This window comes from Alligator mississippiensis, chromosome 3 (assembly GCF_030867095.1).
Source record: "Alligator mississippiensis isolate rAllMis1 chromosome 3, rAllMis1, whole genome shotgun sequence".
NCBI lineage: Eukaryota > Metazoa > Chordata > Crocodylia > Alligatoridae > Alligator > Alligator mississippiensis.
Genome location: NC_081826.1, coordinates 248,088,294 through 248,113,166, shown reverse-complemented (window position 1 = coordinate 248,113,166; position 24,873 = coordinate 248,088,294). Strand labels below are relative to the sequence as shown.

General features: G+C 44.8%; 1 protein-coding gene across 2 annotated transcripts in view; it reads right to left on the bottom strand.

The window, feature by feature from the left end:
* HAPLN1 (hyaluronan and proteoglycan link protein 1) overlaps positions 1–24,873 on the bottom strand; it is a 126,937-nt gene that overhangs the window by 7,449 nt on the left and 94,615 nt on the right. For both annotated transcript variants that reach the window (XM_019483058.2, XM_006270185.4), the window contains exon 4: positions 10,815–11,117. In XM_019483058.2, the coding sequence (XP_019338603.1) occupies positions 10,815–11,117 (303 nt within the window). The remainder of the gene's footprint in view (positions 1–10,814; positions 11,118–24,873) is intronic.

Below are 24,873 nucleotides of genomic sequence, written 5' to 3'. Positions count from 1 at the left end.
TAGGGCTTTATTGGCATAGAGCATTTTTAGTAGATCCTGAGCAAAGGGACAACATTTGCCTTGTGAAAGCTGTGAAGCTTACATGTCTGTAGAATTCCCTCACCTCAGACTGACAGTCCTGGTTACTGATCTTTCCACTTCTGCAGTTTCAAAGGTAGCAAAACCCTTATTTACCTTTCTTCTAATTTTTCCATTGGCTACAGGGAAAATGACAACGATTTTAGTGTGGCTCATGTCCGACTGAGATTCTTACCTGGAATAACTGAATTACCAATAACTAAAGAAGTACTGCTTCTGCCACTAACCCACATACATGTACAATGAGCTAGGGCCTATTTCAATAAAACAATATAACTGTCTAACTGCCAAGTCCAAAAATTAGATCCTTAAGGCTCCCGCTGAACAGCTCCTTCACTTGCAAAACACCTAAAATCCTGAGAGTGAAGTCCCTCTAGTCTATAAATTCTGCCACCAGACATGTGCACAGCCAACATAAAACCCTGATGCCACAGATCGTTCAGCAGCTGAACTAGGCATCCCTCACTTAATTGATCTGTGGGCCTGGTCCCGTAGACACACTCAGGACACTGCTACTGGATTCAGCTTCGCACAAAACACTCGCAGGATAAAGTAGGAGGCAGGGAGGTTCTCCCTTTGCCCAAGAACCCAGTAGTTAAAGCACTTGCTTGGAATTTGTGCATCTCAGGTTTAAATGCATCTGTCATTTGCCTGTTTTGGACCAAGTATCTGTACCCTGTTCTTCCATGTGACAGAAGAATGTCCTAATTACTGGGTTAGAGGAATTCTGAGATGGTTTAATCTCTTCTCTTAAAGTTGTTTTATTTTGCATTAAATAATCCAAAAATTGGTCCAAAGTGAGGAGAGAATAGGTGGTTAACTGTATGGTTTGGTAGTTAGGGCACTCCCTAGGATATGGGAGAATCAGGTTCAAATCCTTGTTCCAATAATTATTTTATAGAAAGTGGAACAGCTTCAACAGGAAACACTAAGCAGTTCCCCCTAAATATCGTAGTGGTGAACATGTTCTTCTAGGCAGTCAGAGACTTGGGTTCAGATCCCTCATCTAAATCAGGCAGAAAAGAAGGGGTTTTGAACCTGGGTATTCCACACTTAAGAAGGGTGATCTAACCCCTGACCATAATGAAGGAAGAGTATCACACTCTCCTGTGTGAGCTTGTGTGTGTGAATGAAAAAGACCTAACCTACTTTAGGCATCTAACTTCAGAAGAAGGTTAATGGCTGCGATGCCTGAATGAAGGGACGTGCCTGTCTCTATCCTGGAGATACCTTTGTATCTTTGAGGGGCAGGGTCCCACCTCTTTCTTGGCATTTCTCATTGCTTATCTTAGGCAGTTCCATGCTCAGCACACTGGACTTCTCTGAATTCCTAAGAGCTTCATTCACTTAAGGGTTAGGCACTAGAATGCTGACACTAATGCCTGTTTTGGGGTTTAGCGTTAAGTGGTATACTCCAGAGCTGTCCAACTGGCAGCCTGTGGGCCACCTCTAGCCTGTGTGGAGTCAATGTGTGGCTCCCAGACTCCTGCCTGGTTATCACTGTTTCCATTGCTCTGGCTGCTGAAGTGGCTGGGGTCACTGGGGCAGGACAGCATGGCAGGAGCTCACTGACCACGCACCAGCACCAGCAAGAATAGCTTGTTGGGGGGGGTGGTGTGGAGGGTTTATGCTGCTTGAGTGGTAGCAGCTAGGGGTGGCAGCAAGGGATATGGTAGAAAGAAGAGGGCTTGAATGGCAGCAGTGTGGGAGGGGGGCTGCCTATGCAGTGAGGGGGCTGCTCTTGACAGAGTTAGTGGGGAGCCTGTATGGCCCCCACAACATGCAGCTCATATGGTGTGCAGCCTGAGGCCTGTGCGGCATGTAGCCTTGGCTGCTCTGAGGTTGGACAGCCCTGGTCTATTCAAAAAACAAAAGCAAAGCAAACTGTCAATTATGTCTTGCCATTGTGCATTTGTGAAAAAATAAACTGTTCTCCCTTCCCGTTTCATCTGGCAATGTAGCATATCCTGGTGGTTGCTATAATCTGCATCATGTATAGAGTCATCTGCTGAACAGACTCAAGTTTGGTCAATTTAAATAGCCATACTGAATTGTTGATCAAGCGTATCTTTCTTCAGAATTGCTGTTCAAAGTCTTTGGAAAATGAAATGCTTCCTTTCCCCCTCTTTAAACTATTAGGTTTGACATCTATTTTGAAATACAATAGCTTGATTTTTAAACTGATATTTAGCATACAGAGGCTTCTTTCCAGGGGCCTTCTTTTTTCAACTATCAGCCGCAAGTCCAGTGATTATTAAATTAGAAACCTCCTATTCTCTAGGGTAAGTAACACATTATTATGGTTATATGTCCTTATTAGCTTTCATTTTTCTTCTTCAGAATAGGGATTCCTTACTTGAAATTTCATTTACATTGGATACATCATCTAGGAAAATTTCTTAATGTATCTTTTTCCATCTAAATGAGAAACGATGATTTAACTGCTGGGGTCTGTAGTTTCTCACACTGATACAAACAACTGGATCATTACTGAACGTTTAAAACAATCCCATTTAATTCCATTTATTTCTAAACTTTTTTTTAACACAAAAGATTTGTGACTTCTCTGGTAGAACAGATAAAAAACCAATTATGTGGTGCTGTTTATAAAGTATATAACAAAATTCATGCTAATGAGCAGAATGTGTGAAGCAAACTGAACTCATACCTCTATTTTTTGAAAGGAAGCTTAATTACAAAGGGAACTGGTCACAACTGCTATCTAGTATTTGGTTTGCCCAATACTTTCAAGTATAAAGGATTTTTGTGACTTTTTTGAGACCCATTGACACTTCCGTTGTTTGATAAAGTATAGAGAAGTGCCTTAGGCTATACTGAAGTGCATTTTCTTTGTTCCATTAAATTCTGTTCAGCTTTGGCTGAATGGTAAAGTGTTTTTTTTAATCATTTACCCTCTCGTACATGAGCCAGTCAGAATCTCGGAACACCCTAAATAGCTGATGATTGCTCTTCTGAGTCTGCCGTAGGAGTTTTTCAACGCCTAGCTCTCTCTGTCAGATCCTCCACCAACAGAGTTGGACTTGGACACGTCTCTGGTGTCAGTGCTGTCACAACCAAATTAAGTACTGCCTATGCCACAAGCAAGAAATATATTAATCAAAAACAGTTTTAGTCTGCACTAGGTTAACTAAGAGTTAGCTAACAAGAAGATAGTAACAGTTTTTTGCTGCGCATGTCAAAAAGAAATTTATAACTGCGACACCAACATGAAAAAGAACTTAGCCTTCTGTGTTGTACATAAATCATTATAATTGGTCAAAGAAAACAAGAAATAACCCTATGATAACACCCTAGCAAAGACCGCTAGATAACTGGTGATTCAAATTAAATTTATGACGTGGCGAAAAGCAATTGGCTATTACACAAATAAAACCCGTCTTCACTTCCGTGAAGTGGGAGACCTCCGTGCACACACCTGAAAAACCTCTGAACGTATGCGTGAGAGTAACTGACAAATTGATCACTTGTCAGTTTCCCCCATCTCGACCCAATCAGACGTAAATCAACGACCTGCCGGCCCGACCTTCTGCCCGACCTCCAAACTCTTATGCAGACCGACCTATGACCTACGAACTCTAAGCTGTAACTAACCAAGTATCGTTGACCTCCATCTTTTACCACCTTGACGGCGTGAGTAAATAATCTTGCTTTGCAACCGATAAGCGTCCGCCTAATTAATTTCACTTCATGCGTCACAAGTACCCGCCTGACGGACCCTTAACTGCCCGGGTGGGAGTCAGGGACAGCTGCTGGCCGGCTGCCCTGGGTCCCGACAAGTGCAATTGAACTGGCAAACCTGTGCTTGACTGGCATGGGTTGTTTGGCTTAGGTGGTACAAAGGGAATATTAGGCCTTGTCTCTGCTCACCTGCAGCAGACAGCATTTTTCAGTATCCACCTGTGTACATGAACTCTTAGAAGAAGGGTTCAGACTAGATATAAGGAAAAACTTCTTCATGGTTAGTGTGACCAGACTCTGGAATAGACTCAAAGCGGGGGTGGTGTAGGCACCTACCCTGGAGATCTTCACAAAGAGATTGGACACACACCTTTAACCCCAGCAGTCTTTCCAATCCAGAGCAGGGGGGCTGGACCCAATGATCCCACAAGGTCCCTTTGAGCCCTAAATTTCTGTGAATCTGTGTGTGTGAATCCCGCACCAATACTAAAGAGCAGCAACTAAGTGCTCCATATAGTCAGAACAGCTGTAGTGGAAGAAGCAGGAGATTTCTGGGCCAACTCCTTTCCCCAAGCAAACATGGAACCAGCACATGGGACAAGCAGCCAGTCCTTTCTGCCTGGGGGCACCACATGGGGCAGGATCTTCTTTAACTAGCTTCCCTGGTTCCTGTATTTGTGGGGGGAGAGAAGGGGAAGAAGGGGTGATAATGTGGGGTAAGCCCCCTGACTCCTGTACACTGTCTCAAAAGACAATGTCTCTCCACAACACACAGTGGCCCCTGACTTGTCAAGGTGAGGAAAATAGAGATTTAGGCTGTACAGTCAAGCAAATCTAATTCGACTCCCATGCCAGCTTGATTTACGATACTATCTTTACTTACATGACTGGTTTGCTTTGTGCAGAGGATGTGTACACAAAGGGTAGAAAATACATCTGGAATTTTATAACCTCAAAGTTTAATCTGTTTAATATAAAGTAATAACATAAAGTAATACTTTAAAGGATGGCTTGAACTGGCTTTCTAAAATGAACATCAATATAAATAAGCACAAGTGGTCATCCCACCACTCTAGCAAGCTGCATGAAAAAAATATCAGTTCTTTCCATGTTGACATTTGTGCAAAACACCTCTAAAGTAAACATATGCTGGCCTACGAGATGCACCCCATGAAATGGAAATCCTCTGATAGATCAAAGCTGGCATTCTGACTTTAGATCCTGTCTTTCCATATGGTCAGAAGAACTAGAGATGAGTGTTCTCTATGCCATTCTTAACAGTTCCAGTAGAGTAGTGGTGCTCATGTGGTGCTTTTGATGCCATGGGTCAGAGGATTGATGCAGGGTTAATTGGGGGCAAGATCAAGCTTCCCACATAAGAATTGGGCCCCGCACTTTCTCAGCCTGGCCCACATGCTCAGATTGAGTCCTGCACGGACCTGACTGTTCCCTATGCACAGTGATCAGACTCTGCCCCAGGACTAGGTCCTGGGGCCCCACACTGCCCCTGCCTGACCCTGTGCAACAGAATCAGGCCCTGGGGCCTCATGCCACCCCCATGCACCAGAACCAGGCCCTAGGCCCTGAGCTGTACTTGCCCAGCCCTGTGCCACCATGCATGCCCAATTCAGTGCACAGAGCCATGCTACCCGGCCCATAGGGCTTCTCACATCTCAAAATGTTGGCAGCAGCTACTGCCAGATTTTTGGACCCATGGGGTGTCCTGTGGGCCAGATGGCATGGTGCTGGGGCCAGAATCTGGCCCAGAGGCCAGGGGTTGACACTGCTGCTAGAGACCGTTGATACAAGACAGAATTCATAGCAGCTGTCAAGCAGTTCTACCTTATGCCAAGGAACTGGGTCAGATTTGGAGGACTGCACATATGATTTAAAGCTATCTGTGATCTTGACTTCTGATGGGTGTTCTCTTAAATACTGCAAACTCATCTCTAACTTTATCTGGACAAAATGTTGCAGATACGTAACACTAATCACATACACTAAAAAGGACTTTTACTATTGGAGGACTAGCAATGGCATTAAAGCTGAGGTTACATGATGGTTTTTATTCTAATTCCTATTTCCAGTAGCGTTCAGTGACAGGAAACAGAAATTTGAAGCAGAACTCTATAAAAGGTTTGGATTTGGCCTGTGAAAAATACATATGATATGTATTTTTCCCATATTTTTTGCCAAGCTAGTAAGACAGACACCCAAGGAAGAATACAGTGCATAGATCTGTACTTATCATTAACTAAATAATGAAAAATGTAGGGCATATATCCAATATGAAGATTACATGGATAAGTACTCAGTCATCAGGAAATGACAAGACTGCAAATGTAACTTCAGTGCTGTCTCTGTTGCCTTTATTCCTGTCATTATTAGAAAGAAATTAATTGTCAGCCTCCAAGAATGAAAATCACATTACTAGCTACTACACCTGTATCTATAGAGGCAAATATTTATGTGTGTATATCATACACATGCACACACACATGCACATACATATGTGTGTATAGTTTTAGAAACAGAGTGAGATGGCGTTATCTCTTAGAAGCTCAGATATGTGGGTCATAGAAACTAATTAACATCTGCAATGAATGTAAAGAGAGGAATTAAATTAAGCAAAATACTTTAATTTGGTATTTATTTTGAAATAGTAGTTCTCTATCTTAAACATGATCTAATGTCAGTTTATTGTTTAGGTTTATGAAATGTTTCACTAATGTCTTACAAATCATGATCAAATATTACTTCTACTCGCATAAAGGAAAATGTTGCCCTGGTTGTAAATAACAAATGACAAGCTTCTATTTATATAAAGCAAGACAATGCATTTTGGGAGTGAAATAAGAGTGCATGAACTGAACAATATTTAATAACATATCTATAAAGGTCAGAGGAAAGAGATCACAATAGGTAAAATTACACAAAACCACTACTTTATAGTAGTGTTGGAGTTGTGTTATTGAAGTGAAGGAAGGATTTCTCCTAAATAGTTGATAGGGATATGTGCTATAAGGCTGCAATTTTAAATGTTCCACTAAGTGTGTGTCTATGTCTATACAATTAAAAATTATGTATTTGATTAATCTAGTCTCCAAGGAAATTCTAGCCATTCTGAAGTTACTACATTTAGATTTGCATTTAAAGCAGAAAAAGCTATTTCCTTTTCATGTTTTGATAATCTTTAATGTCCCTATTTTGCACCCTGATTTTTCAGGACCAAACTGAAACTTTCATATAATTCTTTCAAACATTTTCTTTTTTAACAGATGAAACAGTTAAAAAATGAGACCCTTGGGAAAATTTACTTGAATATAGTGGGTTTTAGGACTCTTCATCTACCCTTCTCCCTGCCCTGGGTTTTTTACACGCTTGAATTTTGCACCCTCACACCTTCTAATAGCTCACACAGAGAACACTTTTTGAGCTGTTTTTAAGGTATCTTTACACCCCCTTGAGCCTATGAACCTTGGCAGCTGGCTTACTTCCTTACATAAAGTTGAAAGCTGCTTTATTTTACACTAGCTGTCAACAGATTCCAACAGCCATTCCAGCAGTAGTGTCCCAGCCACATCCCATTTTCCTTGGCCATGTCCCCATTCCAGAGCTGGGAGAAATGTTTATGAATGTATGGTGGCTTTATACCATTGGAATCATACCCTGCTGCCTACCATATGGCATAACTGTGAATCTGGATCACCCTGTTATTTGCCTTATTTGTCATAACTTATTTTACTTCTGCAAGGAAAATAGGTGGGTACAGGCCTATCAGGGGGTCTGGGCTAGGAAACTGTGTGCAGGTACAGTTATCAGCACTATCATAGAAATGAAGAGGTGAATGGGATATAGAGGGTACTGAGTGGGGCTAGAAGAGACAATGATGGGAAACAGACAGTATGAGCATAAGCGGTTGACTGTGCAAGAGAAAAGGAATCCCAGACCTCATGTGTCAATGGCTCAGTGTTTGAAGGACTTGCACAAAGGCAGCCAGGCCCTGATGCTGAAGCCCCGCACACCTGCTGGGAGTGGCACAGTGTGGTGCGGCAGGAGCAGGAGGAGGTGCAGAGCAAGCCAAGGGGTGCAGAGCAGCACACGGCAAGCGGCAGCTGTGTTAGGAACAGCCTGTTGGAAGTTGCTCCTGCTCCTGCCCCAGAACATGAAGCTCCAGCTTTAGGTCCCAGCCACCTTCTGGAGTGGGAGCCCTGAGTGCTGGGGCATACTGACTGAATCTATCAACCCACCTGTTCGCCCAGCATGGCATGGTGCAGAAGGAACAAAATTAGAAGCAGGAGCCACAACTGGAGGTGGGGGTAGCAGAGCAGCACCCAGCCGGGCTGCAGGCACTGTTGGGAGCACGGTGCAGGCTGCCCCAGTGTGAGCAGGTGGGGCTCGGCCCACATGGAGTGCTGCAGGAGCAGTGTGAACCACACTGCCTAGGTGGGCTCTGCTGCACATGCCCTCCTTCCCCTCCCCTCACTCATGGCAGGCTCCCAGGGCCTAGCATCTAGGCAGCACCCCCTCCACACACACATACATGTACATGGCCCCCACACTTCTCCCTCCTCCCCAGGAGGCAGGAGCATTTAGACAGGGCTGGACACAGGCATGGGCAAACCAGGCCGCCACCTGGGGATCAGACAGAAAAGGGGCCCAAAATAGTAATCTTTGTTCTATTGTCCAATTATTATTATCATTATCTCTGGTAAAGGGTGGCCCTATACTAAAAGTTCACCCAGGGCCACTGCCAGGAGTATAGGTACATCACTGCATGTAGGGAGCAGGCCCAGGGCTGTCACCTCCCTGCAATCTGGCCCCATGATCCCAGGCTCACCTGCCCCTCTGCCTCTCACTCCTGAATGTTGTGGTCTGCTAGCATGTAGCCAGCATGTGGTCTGCTAGCATGTGGTCTGCTAGCATGTAGCCAGCATGTGGTCTGCTAGCTAATAAACAGACACCTCCTCAGCAAGGCACAGGGCAGGGGGGAATTCCTGTTTAGTAGGGAGTAGTAGCGGGGTGGGGGGAGCATCCTGCAGTCTGTGCTTGAGCTGTAGCCAGGGAGCAGAGGGGAGGGACTAGCCCATGCTGTGCAGCAGAGAGCCCTGCCCAGCCCAGAGAGCATGCTGGGATGCTAGGGGTGTCTGGTTTATCTTAAACCAGCAAAGGGTCTGGGACAGACATTGCATAAACCAGTTTGAGCCAAATCAGTTATGCCTGATACTACATTTAACCAGGTTTATGTCACACTGGTTTCAGCTATTTTCAAACTGGTTTATGTGCACTGAACATCTGTTCTGTTACAGGTCTAAACTAGTTTCTGATCACTTAAACCGGTTTATGTGTATTGTCTGTCCCTAGCCTAAGTGCTTTCTTCCCTTTGGGTCCCTCCCTATCTTGCACTCAAGCCACACTCTGCCCCAGCTCCATCATGAACAAAACATCTTTTCCTTTTCCACTGGGATTTAGTCTCTCTTCTTTTAAAGTAAAAGAAAAAAGATGGGATATTGCCAAGTTATAATGGTTTACCTGCACGCTGCTTGTTTCGGTGACTGGCTGCTTACTAGTCTTTTCTTTTCTGGAAAAGTAACCTGATTGGTCCCAACCATTTGCTTTTCTAATGCATTTTTGCCCTTGGTTTTATTATTTTTTAAATAAAAATCTTTAAGGTAAAAACATTCATAAAAATGATCAAATCTTGCAAGATTTGCTTTTACGTAATTTAAGGGAAGGAAGAAAACAAAAACAAGCCACTAGTTTGGACTGGAATGATGTAGCATAATAAAATCAGATAAACATTTCTGTTGTGTTTCAATCTACATCCAATCGTGCTTTTGACTTTTTTTGGGTGGAGCACATGTAGAATTGGAATCTCTCTGTGTAAAGGAAAAAGTTTTGTTTATTTTAGTCTAGTCTAGGACAAACACACTTCATTGTAGATTTGTAATATGTGCATAAGCAAAAAGTACTTTCTGTATCCATGTTGGTGGGCTGTATGCCAAACAAATGCTTTCCAAGATGCATAAAATTATTCTCAAACATGAAGCTCTAAACTCAGGTCACAGAAAACTCTTTGTAAAGCTGCTGAGGAGAGAACTGTAATAAATGACTATGTATGGTGTTCTATAGTCCTGATCCTTGTTATTTTGTTTAGCAGTGGTCTTCATTTTTTTGACAAACTATAAAATCAGCAGACTAAATTTTAAACTGCACCTATTCACTTCTAGATCAGAGCCAATCATTGAAAACACTTAGCAGGTGGGGACCAATGGTTGTGTACTACAGCTCAGCAGTAAGAGCCTAGGTGATTTGTCGCAAAGTCTGAAGTAGTATGACTGGTATAGGTGCCATTAATTAGACTGTTCTTGCCATACAAAATGAACCTGCTTGATACTTAAGTATGAGCAAAGGAACAAAATGAAAAAATGAGCACTCACTGCACATCACCTGTTCCACAGTAACTGTTTTGTGTGTCCATTCTTATCTTATAGCAAGTGGAAGACTTACTCCAGAATGAATCAGGGCTAATTTAGCACATTTTAGCTTCCACTCCCCTTGGGATAGGAGTGAACAAAATGAAAAAGTTGCCACAGAGCAAAAGATGTGGGATAAATCCTACCCTCAGTTTCACTTCAATATAATTTGTTTATTTACCCATGCTCTTTAGCAGACAGTAAAAAGTGGCACTGAAGTGCTATATAAAGATGATGGATATCTACTCATCAGTTCTTAGCAATGTATCAATAATGAATATCTCTATATACACATTTTCAGTGTCACAAAGACACACGTAGAAGACTGTTTCCAATATTAATTTAAACTGTTGCTTTTAAAAATGATCTTCATGAAAAAGTGGCAAAATATTTTTACTTTAGACTTGTCTCCTCATAAATTCAACAATGACACTTTCCAGAACAAACATGCACTTTGACAAATCAAATAGCTCTTCTACTTTTTAGTACCGTTGGAATTATTTTCTTTTCTGAAGCAATGAAATAGCCCTTATAAAAGTAAAATTAATTCAAAATACTTACCATTGAAGTTTGATGTAAAACAGAAGACATCATATCTGCTTTTATCTTTATCCCAGAACCCATAATTCCTGACTCCAGGTACTGTGTTTTTTCCTCCACAAGGTTCTCTGGGTTTGGTAATGGGATATTGCACTGATCCATCACTAAGCCAGCCTGCATTACACCAGTCCAACCCTGATCTCCATGCTTCATACAACTGGTCAAAGGAGGCAATAACAGAATCTTGGTCCAGACAAGCTTGCTGAGCTTCATGGAAGTTTAAATTGTAGCGACCCAGCCGTGGAAAGTAAGGAAATACAACACCTAGATCAGCAAGACAGAAAACAGCTTATTAGTCTTTTAACCATAAAAAACAGAAGAGAGAAAAAAATAATTCACTGGCATTTAAAGGAAAAAAGTTAAAGGTTAAATCTATAGGGTGTCAAAATATCATTGCAACTAATTAAGTTTAATTTCTGGGGAAATGCTTTGTCAGCAAGTCAACTGTTTTGCCTGAGAACATTGTCTGATGTCTCCTTACCTGGCAGGCTTTCCTACCTGGCTTCCTCCCAGCCTTTCTTGCTGGAACCTCATCAGTTCTGCATGCTCCTTGCCATTCCCTCTAGAACCTTATTGTCACATATTGTGAGAATGCTCTATTTTGAGAAGAGCTGATAGGAATTTTGCAGTCATTTTTTTTTCATCATGAAATACCAGTTTGATGAAGTTAAAATGGTTAATAAGAAAGGACTAATTTTAACAAATGTCTTGTTTTGAGGGAAAAAAAAACCAGGGAAATTAAAATTGTTGACGTAGGTCTTATATCAGCTTTTTCAAAGGAGAAAAAAAATTCTGGTTCAATACTGTTCATTTAGACATGCAATTAAAATGCAAATGTTTTATATGAGTTTCAACACTAGTAAAATGTTTAGTTAATCCAAAATATTTTTTTCCCAGATTGTCACTCCATGTAAACTTTCAAAGGTTTGACTTTTTGTCTTGATTCAGCACAGGAAAACAAGAACTGAAATCTTGAAAATATTCCTTGGATGAGAAAGCCATTTCCCATCCAGCTCTAGTGTTGGCACCTTATATGCCAAAAAATACACATGCAGTAGAGGAAAGTAGAAGGTAGGCAACAGAAATGGTTGAGGGCTATGCATTTTTTTTCCTCTACCAGGTTCTCTGGGTTTGGTGATGGGATAGTGCACTGACCTCTCACTAAGCCAGACCATATTACACCAGTCCAACCCTGAACTCCATGCTTCACACAATTGCTCAAAGGAGGCAATAATAGAATGTGGGTCCAGGCAAGCTTTTACAGGCAGTCCTCAACTTATGACTTTTTGAGTTACAATGAACGGCACTTAAGATGTTTATAAATTGACACCCGGTTTTGACATTCCGATGTAGATTTCGACTTTATGATACTGGATACAGCTGCGTCCAGCTGGTAAATCTGACGTGGTGGAAGGGGAGGGTGAAGGGAAGGGGCGTGGGGTGGCAGATCAAGGCCCCCGTGATGAGGGAGGGGCTGGGGCAAGTTGGTTCTCTGGTGGCTTCCGCCACTCGTCTGGGAGGGTATGGGGGGGCATGTGCCTCCAGATTGGGGCAGGGTGGGTGGGGCCGGGGCTGCACCGGGATGTGCTCTGGGCAGATGGCAGGGCGTATGTGGGGGCTATGGCCCCCCCATAGCCTCTGCTCTGCTGCCCACCCCGCTCCGCCCCGCCACCCACCCTAATTCGGGGACACATGACCCCCACATGCCCTACCACCACTTGCCCAGCCGGGGCAGGGTAGGTATGGGATGGAGCTTTGGCTCATCTGGGAGGGGGGAGCAGCTCCTGCTGCTGTGCACCGCTTGTCCGGAGGCAGCGCAGCGGCCCCATCTCACATCTACCCCGCCTCAGCTGGGTGAGCAGCGCAAAGTCATAGCACCCTTTCCCAGTGGAGCCTAGTGCAGCCCTGGCTCCACCCACCCCGCCATGCCCGGGTCACACTGCCCCATCCTGTGCAGATCTGAGGACACATGCCCCCCCTCCATGCCCTCCTGGACAAGTGGCAGGAACCACTACACAACCAATGTGCCCCAGCCCCAGCCCTGCCCTCACCGCAGGGAGCCCTGACCTGCACCCCGACACTCCTTCGCTTCCCGCTCCCCTTCCACCACACCAGACTTACCAGCTGGACACAGCTGTATCCAGTGTCATAAAGGAACCAACCCTCCCTCCCCCCCCCCATTTATAACATTGTTCCTATGGGAAAATTGGTTCCAAGTTATGACGTTTCAATTTAAGACATGGTTTTCAGGAACCAACTGTGTTGTAAGTCTGAGGACTGCCTGTACTTGTAAAAAGTGCAAGTAAAAAGCAATGAATTATTTTTACTAGAGGAAGCATTTTAAGAGAATGGGCTGGTGCTGCTTTTCAATAGCTGTATTGTGGCTTTTAGTCACAGTTCCAGAATTGAGACAGTAGGAAGAGACACCTCCCTGCTGTGTGCTGTTCTGTTGAATGGAGGATACTTGTCTCCGACTATACCTTGTGAAGGGATGTGCACAGCCAGACAATTCCTTTAGCTACTATGGAAAGATCTTGGACTCTACCGTCTCTCTGCCCATCTGGGATAGCTAGCATCACATTTGGCACAATTGGAATACACTTGGCAGACAGACTGTAGCAACCATTACTGGCCTATGTTCATGGGACATGTGGCAGTGAGATGGTTCCATGCACCAGATGGGAATCAATCATACTCTAGCCCTAAGCTTGGGATGTGGTTTTGCTTATCAGTCCTCAGCCTTTGCAGAAAGGTACAAAAGTATTTTAAAAATACACTTAAGTAAAATTGGGGAAAGCTGCAGGAGTCTTTAGAATTCTTTGAACAGCAAAATTTAATAATAGACCCATGCCTCTAACTTGCAGATTTTTCGCATGTTTTTTCACATGATGCCTTCCAATTAAAAAAAAAATCCACTGCCTGAAGCAGGAGAAACCTTTCAGGGAAGGTCTAAGAGTAAACCTCTCCATCTGGCTCTGATAAAATACAGTACAGAGCAGAGATAGAATTGAAGTAAAAGCTTGGATCAGACCACCTTAAATTTTGGCAGGGTTCTGAAACCTAATCCAGACCTGAATTTTAAAGTTGGAGCTGTACCAATCTTTGTAGGAAGCTGAAACAAAACTGTATGAAATGAGAGCTAGCTATGATTTTTTTCTTCTGAGCCTGTCTGTAGTATTGAATCCACAAGGTAGAGGAGGTGAGGAAAAATATACACAGTTCAGAAAAGGGGCTGAAATCCCTAAACTGATATACAAGAGGCAAGGATTTCTTAGGGTGATATTTTTTATTGGACCAACTGCATAACTGAGATAGGTGTCTTTTGTATGTAAGAATGTCTTCACCAAAAGCTTATCTAACTCCATCCCACTCTGCAGTTGGTCCAATAAAAGATATCTTCCTAAAAAATCCTTGTACTGCAGATTTCCTGGACCATCACAACTATAATATCACTCTAACACTACAATTAAGTACAGACAGTCAAAAAGCCTGAGGCAGAATCGATTCAATCTAGGCAGCCTCCTCTAAGTTGCACAGGTTGAACCAATAACCAACTGAGCTGACATTCAGTTTTCAATTGGGAAAGGGACAGGGAGGCCTGCACTCACTCAGGCTAGTAGGTGTGGAGCACCACAGCACATTTCCCGGCCTGCTGGCCATTGCAAGCCTAGTCAAGTGTCCTCCAATTGTCTCACCAGTATGTGTCCCCAACCTCCTGATGTCCCCCCACAGGGGGTTAAGGAGCCTCCTGTCTGGGTGCTGGCCCACCTCAGGAGGTTTCCCCCAGCGTGGATTCCCCAGCCCAAGCAGACCTGGGGAGCTGAGGGGAATTCCACTCCTCACCATGTCCACCTTCCCACCTTCTGATTGCTTCAGCCACTGCCATAGGAGGGAGACTGGGTGGCTGCCTAGGCAGCCCAGCATGGGGGCACCGGGGAGCCCCTGTCTTGGGGTTTCCCCCCACCCCAGCCCAGGGTCCCCCAACCCCGTGCAGCTCTAGGGAGCTGAGGGGAATTCTTCCCCTCCTGAACTGCAGAGCTGCTTGCCTTAGCTGTTGTGAGTCTCAGGGATACCACCAGGTGGCCTCAGAGAATGGAGGGAAATTCCTCCACTCCCCTGCAACTAGTTTTGCCACAGACTTGAAGCAGCAGAGGCAAAACCAGCTTCAGAGGAGCAGAATTTCTTTATGCTCCCTAAGGCTGCCTAAGACTCACAGGGACTAGGGCAAGCAGCTCTGGGGTTTGGGGGGGGGGGAGAATTCCCCTCGGCTCCCTGGGGCTGCCCCAGGCATGCTGGGCTCCTGGGCAGACACCCAGCCCAGAGGACTCCTTCTCCCTTCCTCCTGTGGCAGCGGCTGAAGCAATTAGCAGCTGGGAAGGAGGAGTGGGGAGGAGTGGGTTCGAAAAGCCCCTAGGGGCTTTCCCTTCCCCCATACGCTGTGCAGATCCTGGCTAGAGAGGTCTGGGGGTCTGTTCTCCTGCTCCTTCTTCTCCCCATCCCTATGGACTGACAGATGCATGTAGGAGGCAGGCTAGAGAGCAGAGGAGTGAGGCAGTCCTTGCTCCACTGAAGCAGGCAGCATAGCCCAGGGCTGCAAAACATCCTGGGACACAGGGGACTATGAGTTAACTTGAACAAGGAAGGAATCTGAAACAGAAGTTCCATAAACTGGTTTGACCAAAATCAGTTATGTCTAAAATACATCCAATTAGGTTTATCTTGGACCTGTACTCTTCAATATCTTCATCAGTGACTTGGATGTGGGTATGAAGTGTACTCTGTCCAAGTTTGTGGACAGTACTAAATTGTGGGGTGAAGTACACACTCTGGAGGGTAGGTAATGACTGCAGGCAGACCTGGACAGGTTAGAAAAGTGGGCAGTAAACCATAGGATACAGTACAACAAAGACGAATGCAGAGTGCTGCACCTAGGGTGTAAAAATATCCAGCACACCTACTGGCTGGGAAGTGACCATCTCAGCAGCACTGAAACAGAAAGGGATCTCGGAGTCATAGTGGACTCCAAGATGAACATGAGTCGTCTGTGTGATGAAATCATCAGCAAAGCTAACTGCACTTTAGACAAATAGATCCAAGGAGGTGATACTTCCGCTCTATGCGGCTTTGGTCAGACCACAGTTGGAGTACTGTGTCCAGTTTTGGGTGCCGTATTTCAAGAAGGATGTTGATAGACTTGAGAGGGTCCAGAGGAGGGTCACTTATATGTTTAGGGGCTTACAGGACAAACCCTATGATAAGAGACTGAGGGACCTGGACCTCTTCAGCTTCCGCAAGAGAAGGCTGAGAAGTGATCTTGTGGCTGCCTACAAATTTGTTAGGGGAACGCAGCAAGGGATCGGAGATGCTCTGTTCACCAGGGCACCTCTTGGGGTAACAAGGAACAATGATCACAAACTGACAAGAGAGCAGATTTAGGCTAGATATCAGGAAAAAATTCTTCATGGTAAGGGTGGCCAAAATTTGGAATGGGCTTCCAAGGGAGGTGGTGCTCTCCTCTACCTTGGGGGTCTTTAAGAGAAGGCTGGATAGGCATCTGACTGGAGTCATCTGACCCTAGCATTCTTTCCTGCCTAGGCAGGGGGTCAGACTTGATGACCTGTTGAGGTCCCTTCTGACCATAGCATCTATGAATCTATGAATCTTAAACTAGTTTTGGCCATTCTGAAAGTAGTTTATGTGCACTGAACTTCTGTTCTGTTACAGGTTTAAACCAGTTTCCAATCACTTAAACTCATTTATATATAACTTCTTTCCCTAGCCTACCTAAATTTACATAGAAGTCCGTCCTTATTTCTATTTTCTCCTGCTACCCTTGAACTTACACAAAAGCAAGGTAGTAAAGAATACAGATATTACATTATGGCTAGGGAGAGACATTCAAAAATCCTGATCCTGAATTAATTTAGTCTTTGTAGGTTAGTCTAATCTGGCTAGGCTGAATCAGTTTGTAACTGTAAAGACATCCCAGAAATGCAGGCTCATGCTAGAAGCCAGGGGACACTAGAACAGCCCTCCCTTCCCTTCTATTGTGCTGAGCTGCTAGGGGAGGAGATGTCCAGGCCCCAACAGAATGCTCTGATTAGGGAGGTGTTCCCCCACACCTGCTTCTGACCATCCCAGCAGGGAATTGATAACACAGTGTTTATCACCCCTAACTCAGTGTTTATCAGCCCATTAAGAAAGCAACAGAAGGATGTTACCAGTAGGGCTGTGTGAAGCTTTGGGTACTGATTCAATTTGGAGGAGATTCAGCCCAATTCAGTGATTCAAATCAATTCAGAACAGTGACTCCAATCACCAAATCGAATCACTGTCCCTCAAATTGGCCGAATCCAAAGTGAATACTAGCCGCTTTGCACAGGCCTACCTGCTGATTCTGCCTTTGTCCCATCTGCCACAGCATAGACCATAGCCAGCATGTGATTTGCTAGCTAATGCTGACAGGTGTCTGTGCAAGGCAGAAGGGAGGAGGGATCCTTGCTTAGCAGGGAGTGGGGAGGGGAGGGGGGAGCAGGGGGAAACCTGGCAGATGCCTGCAGTCTCTGCCAAGGTCCATCCAGGGAGCAGAGGGGAAGGGCCAGCTCTGCTGTGGAGCAGAGAGCCCTGGCCAGCCCAGAGAGCATGCTGGGATGCTGGGGGAGTCTGGTTTTACTTAAACCAGCAAGGGGTCTGCGACAGATACTGCATAAACCAGTTTGACCCAAATCAGTTAGGTCTACATTCTGTAGGTCTGATACTACATTCAACCAGGTTCATCTCAAACAGGTTTCAGCCATTTTCAGACTAGTTTATGTGCACTGAACTTCTGTTCTATTACAGGTTTAAACCAGTTTATGATCACCTAAACCAGTTTATGTGTAATGTCTGTCTGTAGCCCAAGGGTATGCAAGTCGGTCTCAAAGCACCCCCATTTATGAGCATTCAGATCTCCAGCATCAAAGTCTTAAGACTTGAGTCTTAAGTCTTTTCACTGCTACCATTCTAGCTTACATGTACTGTTGGTTTTTTCCCCCTAAAACCATGCAGTTACTAAACCCCAATGTTTTAGTTCAAGAAAATGAAAACACACAAATGTAAACTTGGCATGGTGCTTAGTAAACAAGATTTTGTATTTATCCAGCAATTAACAAGAGTATCTGTTGTTTTTCTTTTCCCTTGTAAGCCTTCAATTACTAGGTATTCTGAACTTTAAACTACAAAAAAAGTAGTGCATTTCATGCCAGTAACTATGACTTCTGAAATAATAAAGCACATATACCCAATGTGCTTAAATTCATGCTAGATATAAGTATCTAATTTTAGGCAATTAAACCCATGCCCAGCTTGAATTGCTAGGATGCTGAACACTATAACTACCAGTGACTACTACTGAAGTCATTGTAAGACCTTTGAGTTACATCAATTGTGAAAAAAAATAAATTTTATTTAAGTATGGACTGAGATTCCTAATGTTCTCACTTGAGTTTGACAATTATAATGTGATGTTATAAAAACAGAAATATGCATACAACTGCATTTTTAGCTTCTGGCTGTGTCTTTCGAGAGAGACTTAAGTTGCTTTTTGTTTAGTTGCAGTATAAAATTTGCAGCTGATTAGCATTAGCCCCCCTCTGCTATTATGGTGAGAGGTGTGGCCAGAGGTGATTTAATATGATAATTCCGAGTGGTTTTTCTTAATCTGTGCTCTCTGTAGCCCTGGTGTAACCTATACATGTATTGTTGTCTCTTGTTCCTCCCCCATTTCTCTGTCTCTGTTAACATTGGATTAATATGGATGATATATATTATGAAAATCTTTACTTTTCAAGAGATGGAAATAGAACCCCAAACTCCTGGCTTTGAGCCCCTTCCTCTTACAACTAGAGGAGACAATGCCCATTGTTCGTATATTCAGATTAGTAACTGGGCAATGGGAAGACATTACTTATCCAGTCGCCTTTGCATATCAATCTCTTCAATGCTGCTTCAGAACCTATGTAAATCCTACTGTTCAAAGAGATGGCATTTCTTCACCAAATATAATAGGCATAATGATTTTTCATAGGTAATCTGGACCCAGAATTTCTATGAAACAAACTGTGATTTCCCCTCCCCTTCTTTTCCATGTTACAGTGTTAAATGGATTCCTTCCAAGGAACACCAGAGACGATGCTTTTCTCTAGTCAGTTGCTTCTACCAATACACCAAAGGATTTATCTTTGTAGGAACCTTACTGACATCAGCTTTTTCTTAATTCTCTCACAGTTTATCAAGTTGATTTGTAGGAACACTGATCTGGACATTCAGGGCCTCATATTGTCCTTCCATTGCATTCAGTTGTCTTACTCCTCACTCTAATGAAGCAAGTTAGAATTGCACAAACATTACATGGAGAATATCAATTTATTGTCAGGTGTCAATCTTGCACTTTGTACAAGCCTCAATTTATTTAAACAAACTCTTTAAAAGAACACCTGATGTTTTCTCAATGCCCAAAGGAAAAATCAACAAGAGGAACCTGAGCCACTCAAGTAATCAGTGATGACACATGACTGTGACACTATAAGAGGTCCCCGATCAATGATCCTCTACTTATAAAATCCAATTTTTGAAAAAATGGTTATAATAGAAATTGGAATTCCATAAAACTTGCATGAAAACCATTTGAAATATTGCACATTCCAATAAAAATACCTGGGTTTATTTGAAGGTTCATATTCTAGTGTATAAACATATGCTTTTATTGTTATTGCATGCTTTGGAACTAAGCATTTAAAATAAATATTTAGAAGAAAAATGAAGAAAGCAGGAGGAGACAAAGTCAACTAGGACTGGGGTTTTATTAATAAAACTCATCCCATTTGTATAGTAGTATTATAGTTCACATGGCATATCTGCAATTGTATGGTACAAGACTATTTCCTGCAGTATTTTTGCACATGGTGAGCTAAGGACAGTGCTGAATCAGCTACTGATCCTCAGAACATTTTTAATGAACTGAGTATCCAGGACAAGTTCCAGTGGCAGTGGTTATAATTAGCTAGGAAGGAACAATATAAAATAACAAATTTGCCCAGCAGTTAGAATATTGAAACTAGTTGGTCAAATATTTGGCTAATGAATATTAATTCAGCTTGTTCAGTTTTCCTGCCAAGCTTATCACACTAGGAATCATTGCTTCTTCTCTCTCAAAATTCAGACACTGGTGTACAACTCCATATTTCTTTAATGGAAAAAAATTTCTTACATGGAGTAAGAAAGTCCCTTTTCTTCACATGCAAAATAAGGGATAAGATTTCAAATAAGCCTATTGATTTAGGTGACCAGATGCCATTGAAAATCATTGGTAGTTAGGGGTGTGTGAAGTGAGCTGTATTCAATTCAGATTCGGATTCAGCTCAATTCAGGGAACAGTGATTCAATTCGCTGATTTGGATCACTGTCCCGATTCGATTCAGCCTAATCCAAATCTGAAGACTCAATCCTGATTTGGAGAATCAGCGATTCAGCCATAGACACAGATTTATATGTTTTTTTCTACATACCTCAAAGTACCAGGCATGGCTCGTGAATGGTGAGATGGTGGGGAGGATGGAGAATCCCATAGGAGTGCAGGGGAGCCTCCCATGTGCTCAGTGGCGGACCCGTAAGTGGACTGGAAATACTTCCAGTCCACTTCTGGCTCTGCTGCTGAGCATGTGGGGGACACCCCTTGTGCCCTCCTGGCTCAGTGATCAGCTGTATGTGGACCCCGGGTGTCCCCTCAGACCCAGGAGGCACCAGTAATCGAGCTGAGAGGCTGGGGGGGTGGTCCCCCGTGCGTGCCGCAGCAGATCTGGAAGTGGACTGGAAGTGCTTCTGGTCCACTTCTGGGTCTGCTGCTGAGCATGCGTGGGACCCTCTCAGGCTTCCGTGGGATGCACCATCTGCCCCACCATCTCAGCATTCATGTGCCACCTGGCACTTTGAGGTATGTAGAAAAAACATAAAAAACTGTCTATGTCCGAATCATCAGATCTCTCTGAATGGAATCAGAGGCTTCTGATTCCATTCAGAGAGGTTAATGGATCTCCTGATTCAATTCGGATTCAGAGATTCAGCTACCGAATCAAGCCAAATCTCCTCCGAATCAAATCAGCAACTGAAGCTTTGCACATCCCACATAGTTAGTTGTCTTATATAGGGTATGAATTCTACCCTAAATAGATAGGTCTATTTGAGGAGTAGGAAAGACAATGACATTCAGGGCTCCTAACATACCACCATCTTTCCAAATACAAATAAGAGCTGAACCCTACTACCAGCCTTTTGCAATTCTTTAGTCATTTAATCTTAAGGGCTAGGTACAGAAGTTACACATAAAATGGTGTAAGTGATCAGAAACTGGTTTAAACCTGTAACAGAACAGAAGTTCAGTGCACATAAACCAGTTTCAAAATGGCTGAAACTGGTTTAAGATAAACCTGGTTAAATGTAGTATCAGACTTAAGTGGTTTAGGTCAAACCAGTTTATAAAACTTCTGTCCCAGATCCCTTCCTGGTCAAGTTAAATCAGAGTCCTCCAGCATCCCAACATGCTCTGAAGCCCTGAGCTGGGCTGGACTGTCTGTTCCATCCAAGCAGGGTTGGCCCCACCCCTCTCCTCCCTAGCTTGAGCACTATCACTGCTCTGGCTGGCTGAGAAAGGGGTGGGAAATCTGCTCTGGAGTGCTGCCAGGACTGCCTGGCAAGGGGGCAGTAGCCCTTGTCAGGTATCTGCAGCCCTCCCACCCCTCTTGCTGCTCCAGCAGTAGGAGAGGAGTTTGAGTCAGACCCTGGTAGCAGGGCTTTAATTCCCCCATTGCAGGGTGGCGGGGGGTAGCGTGGGCACTGACAGGCTCCATTTGTGCACCCAGGGCTTCAGTGGCCAGATGCCAGTAGCCTTCAGGCAAGAGTGGGATTTAATCCTCCCACTGCAGGCAGCATTGGCAGGGGCAATGACATGGTGCCCTGGGTCAAGTCCCTATGATGAGTGGCCAACTGGCCATTGGAAGGAGGTTGGGAAGGGGGATGTGACCTAGATGCTGGTGGGGGGAAGACAAGGCTAGTTATGGAGCATGACTCACCACTGGCTCCTGCTGTAACAGCATGGCCAGGCTGGGGTGGCCCCCAGGGGTGGGGGTCATTGTCTGCTACCTCCCACCTCCCATGTGGCAGCCCACCCCCCTTTCTTTCCTGGTAGCATTGGAGCAAACTTATCATGGCAAGCAGAGGTGAAGCACCTGCCACCCGCTGCTTACTTGTGGTGGTGCTGGGTGCTCAGGGCAGGCTGCTATGGGCCAGGGGTGTGGGCAGTGCTGGGTGGAGGCAATGGACTGCAGCCCATCCTGAGGACCTGGTGCCACCGCAAGCAGGTGGCAGGTGACAGGTGTCTTCCCCCACTCATCATGATGATTTGCTCTGCCACCACTACCACTGGGAGAGGGAGGGGGGCAGGGAGCCACACTGCAGCTATAGCCCACCTGCAAACCATAGCCCCAATGTGGGGTTGGAGGGAGGAGGCGGTGGGTGCTGACACCCACCCTCTGGGGCCACCCCAGCACAGGCCGTGCTGCTGGAGCAGAAGCCAGCAGTGAGTCGAGCTCTGTAACTAGCCTTTGCTCCCCTCCCTCTGCAGCCAGGTCACATCCCCCCTCCCTGGCCCCTCCCTACAGTCAGCTGGCTGCTCCTCAGAGGGACTTGGTTCAGGGTGCCATGTTGGTGACCCCACTGCTGCTGCCTGCAATGGGGAAGTTAAACCCCCCTTACCCTCAGGTGACTGGGGTCTTGCTGCCGTGGCCTGGGTGCACGTTCCCGGGTGCACAAGTGCAGCCTGTTGGTGCCTGCACCGCCCTCCCCCCGTATTAAATCTCCATGTCCCCTCAGGCTACTGGGGTCTGGACCCACCCCCACTCCTGCCACTAGCCAGTGAGCAAGCAGGGGTGGTGGGTTGAGGACCCCTGATGGGGCTGATTTCAGGGCTGGCCCATCCTATCCTGTGAAACCTGTGGTCACAGGGGGCCCCACAGCCAAGGGGCCCCTGTATCTGGTTGCTCCCCTCCCCCTGCCACTAATGCCATTGGCTTCACATCCAGCTGCTCACCACACACTCCCCCACCACTACCACTGCTGCCACTGCTGGCTTCTTTGACTGCTTACCACCCCCTCCCTCCCCTCCCCCCCGCTGCCAGCTTCTTCACATCAGGGAGCTCCAGCTCTAAAACTATTTCTTGCAGGGGGCCCCCAAAAATTGTGGACCAGCCCTGGCTACTTCCCCTGTCCCATTCCTGGCAGACCCTGGCTAGGGTCCCTGCAGGCCAGGGTAGGAGTTTAAACCCCTCCCCAATCATACTTAGGCCTTCCTGGGCCTGGCCATACCCCTTCCCTCAGCTTAGTTTCCCTCCAACTTAGGGCTTGCTCTAGTGCCGCCTGGCTTCTGGCCTTAGCTACTGCAGGCATATACCTGCATTTCTGGAGTCAAAAGTGAATGTTTATACACTTGCAAATTGGTTCAATCTATGCAGGTTAGACTGATCTGTAAAGATTTAATCTATTCAGGCTCTGGCTTTTTGAATGTCTGTCCCTAGCCAAGGTGCATACTCAGCCCAAAGAAGTATAATTTATCCTCACCCACCCTCAAAGACATGGCAGTCTTGCCTAAGAGAATGAAGTAACTTTAAATAGCATTTTTACTACAATAGTTAGTGGAAATATTAAATCTGCTGAGATAATATTATATGAAGTTAGCAAGTTTCAAGTATGACCACTGTATTTAAAGGTAGAATGAGACAAACATTTCTGTTAGCCCATATGGAATAAAAACAGGCTCTCTATAGCCAGAGTAAAGCAATAGGTTTCCTTCATTTCTAGTCTAAACACAAAAGTAAGGCTTTTTGTAGCCAGAATCAACATAGGATACAGTAAGACTGACTATATATACAGTACTTTAGGGAAATATCTTATAGTGGCAGGAGGATAACACAAATGGACAAACTGTATTTTTCACACTGGGTTTCTATAATTTAATCAATGGTGAAATCTTTCTCTTTTTGGTACAGAACCATATCCATCTTCCACAAGTTGGTATACCTTTAAGATTCTTGGTCTTCTTCCACCAGCTACATGAGTGCATGGTAATACATTAGCTGTCATGAGGAAACTAGGTCAAGTGGTTCTTCTTCCCTGAAATCCTGGCAATGTTGGAAGGACTCCCTTTTCTGCCAAGATCCAAATTTATCACCAAATGTATGTGTGGAGTTCATTGTGTGTATCTCATGTAACTGGGATTGCTCAGGACAATTCAATGGAAGGTCTACTAAACTTTTTTAGGAGATAAACCAATCTAAGTGGAAACAGGGAGAGATTACCAAAGAAAAGTATACCTCCTTTGCTCGTGCTTGTAGGGAGGCAGTTAGACGGGCCAAAGCTACCATGGAGCTGAGGATGGCATCCCAAGTTAAGGATAACAAGAAATTGTTTTTTAGATATACAGGGAGTAAAAGGAAGGCCCAGGGTGGAATAGGACCCCTACTAGATGGGCATAAGCAATTGGTGACAGACAGGGGGGACAAGGCTGAAATCCTCAATGAGTTCTTTGCCTCAGTGTTTCTAAATGAGGGGCAAGACAAGTCTCTCACTGGGATTGTGGAGAGGTGGCAGCAGGGCGCCAGACTACCATGCATAGACCCTGAGATGGTGCAGAGTCACTTGGAGGAACTGGATGCATTTAAGTCAGCAGGTCTGGATGAGCTCCATCTGAGGGTACTGAAGGGACTGGCTGACATCACTGCACAGCCACTGGTGGGAATATTTGAACACTCGTGGCACACAGGCCAGGTCCCGGAGGACTGGAAAAGGGCCAATGTGGTCCCCATTTTCAAGAAAAGGGGAGGAAGGAGGACCCGGGCAACTATAGGCCAGTCAGTCTCACCTCCATCCTTGGCAAAGTCTTTGAAAAAATTATCAAGGCTCACATTTGCGAGAGCCTGGCAGGACAAATTAT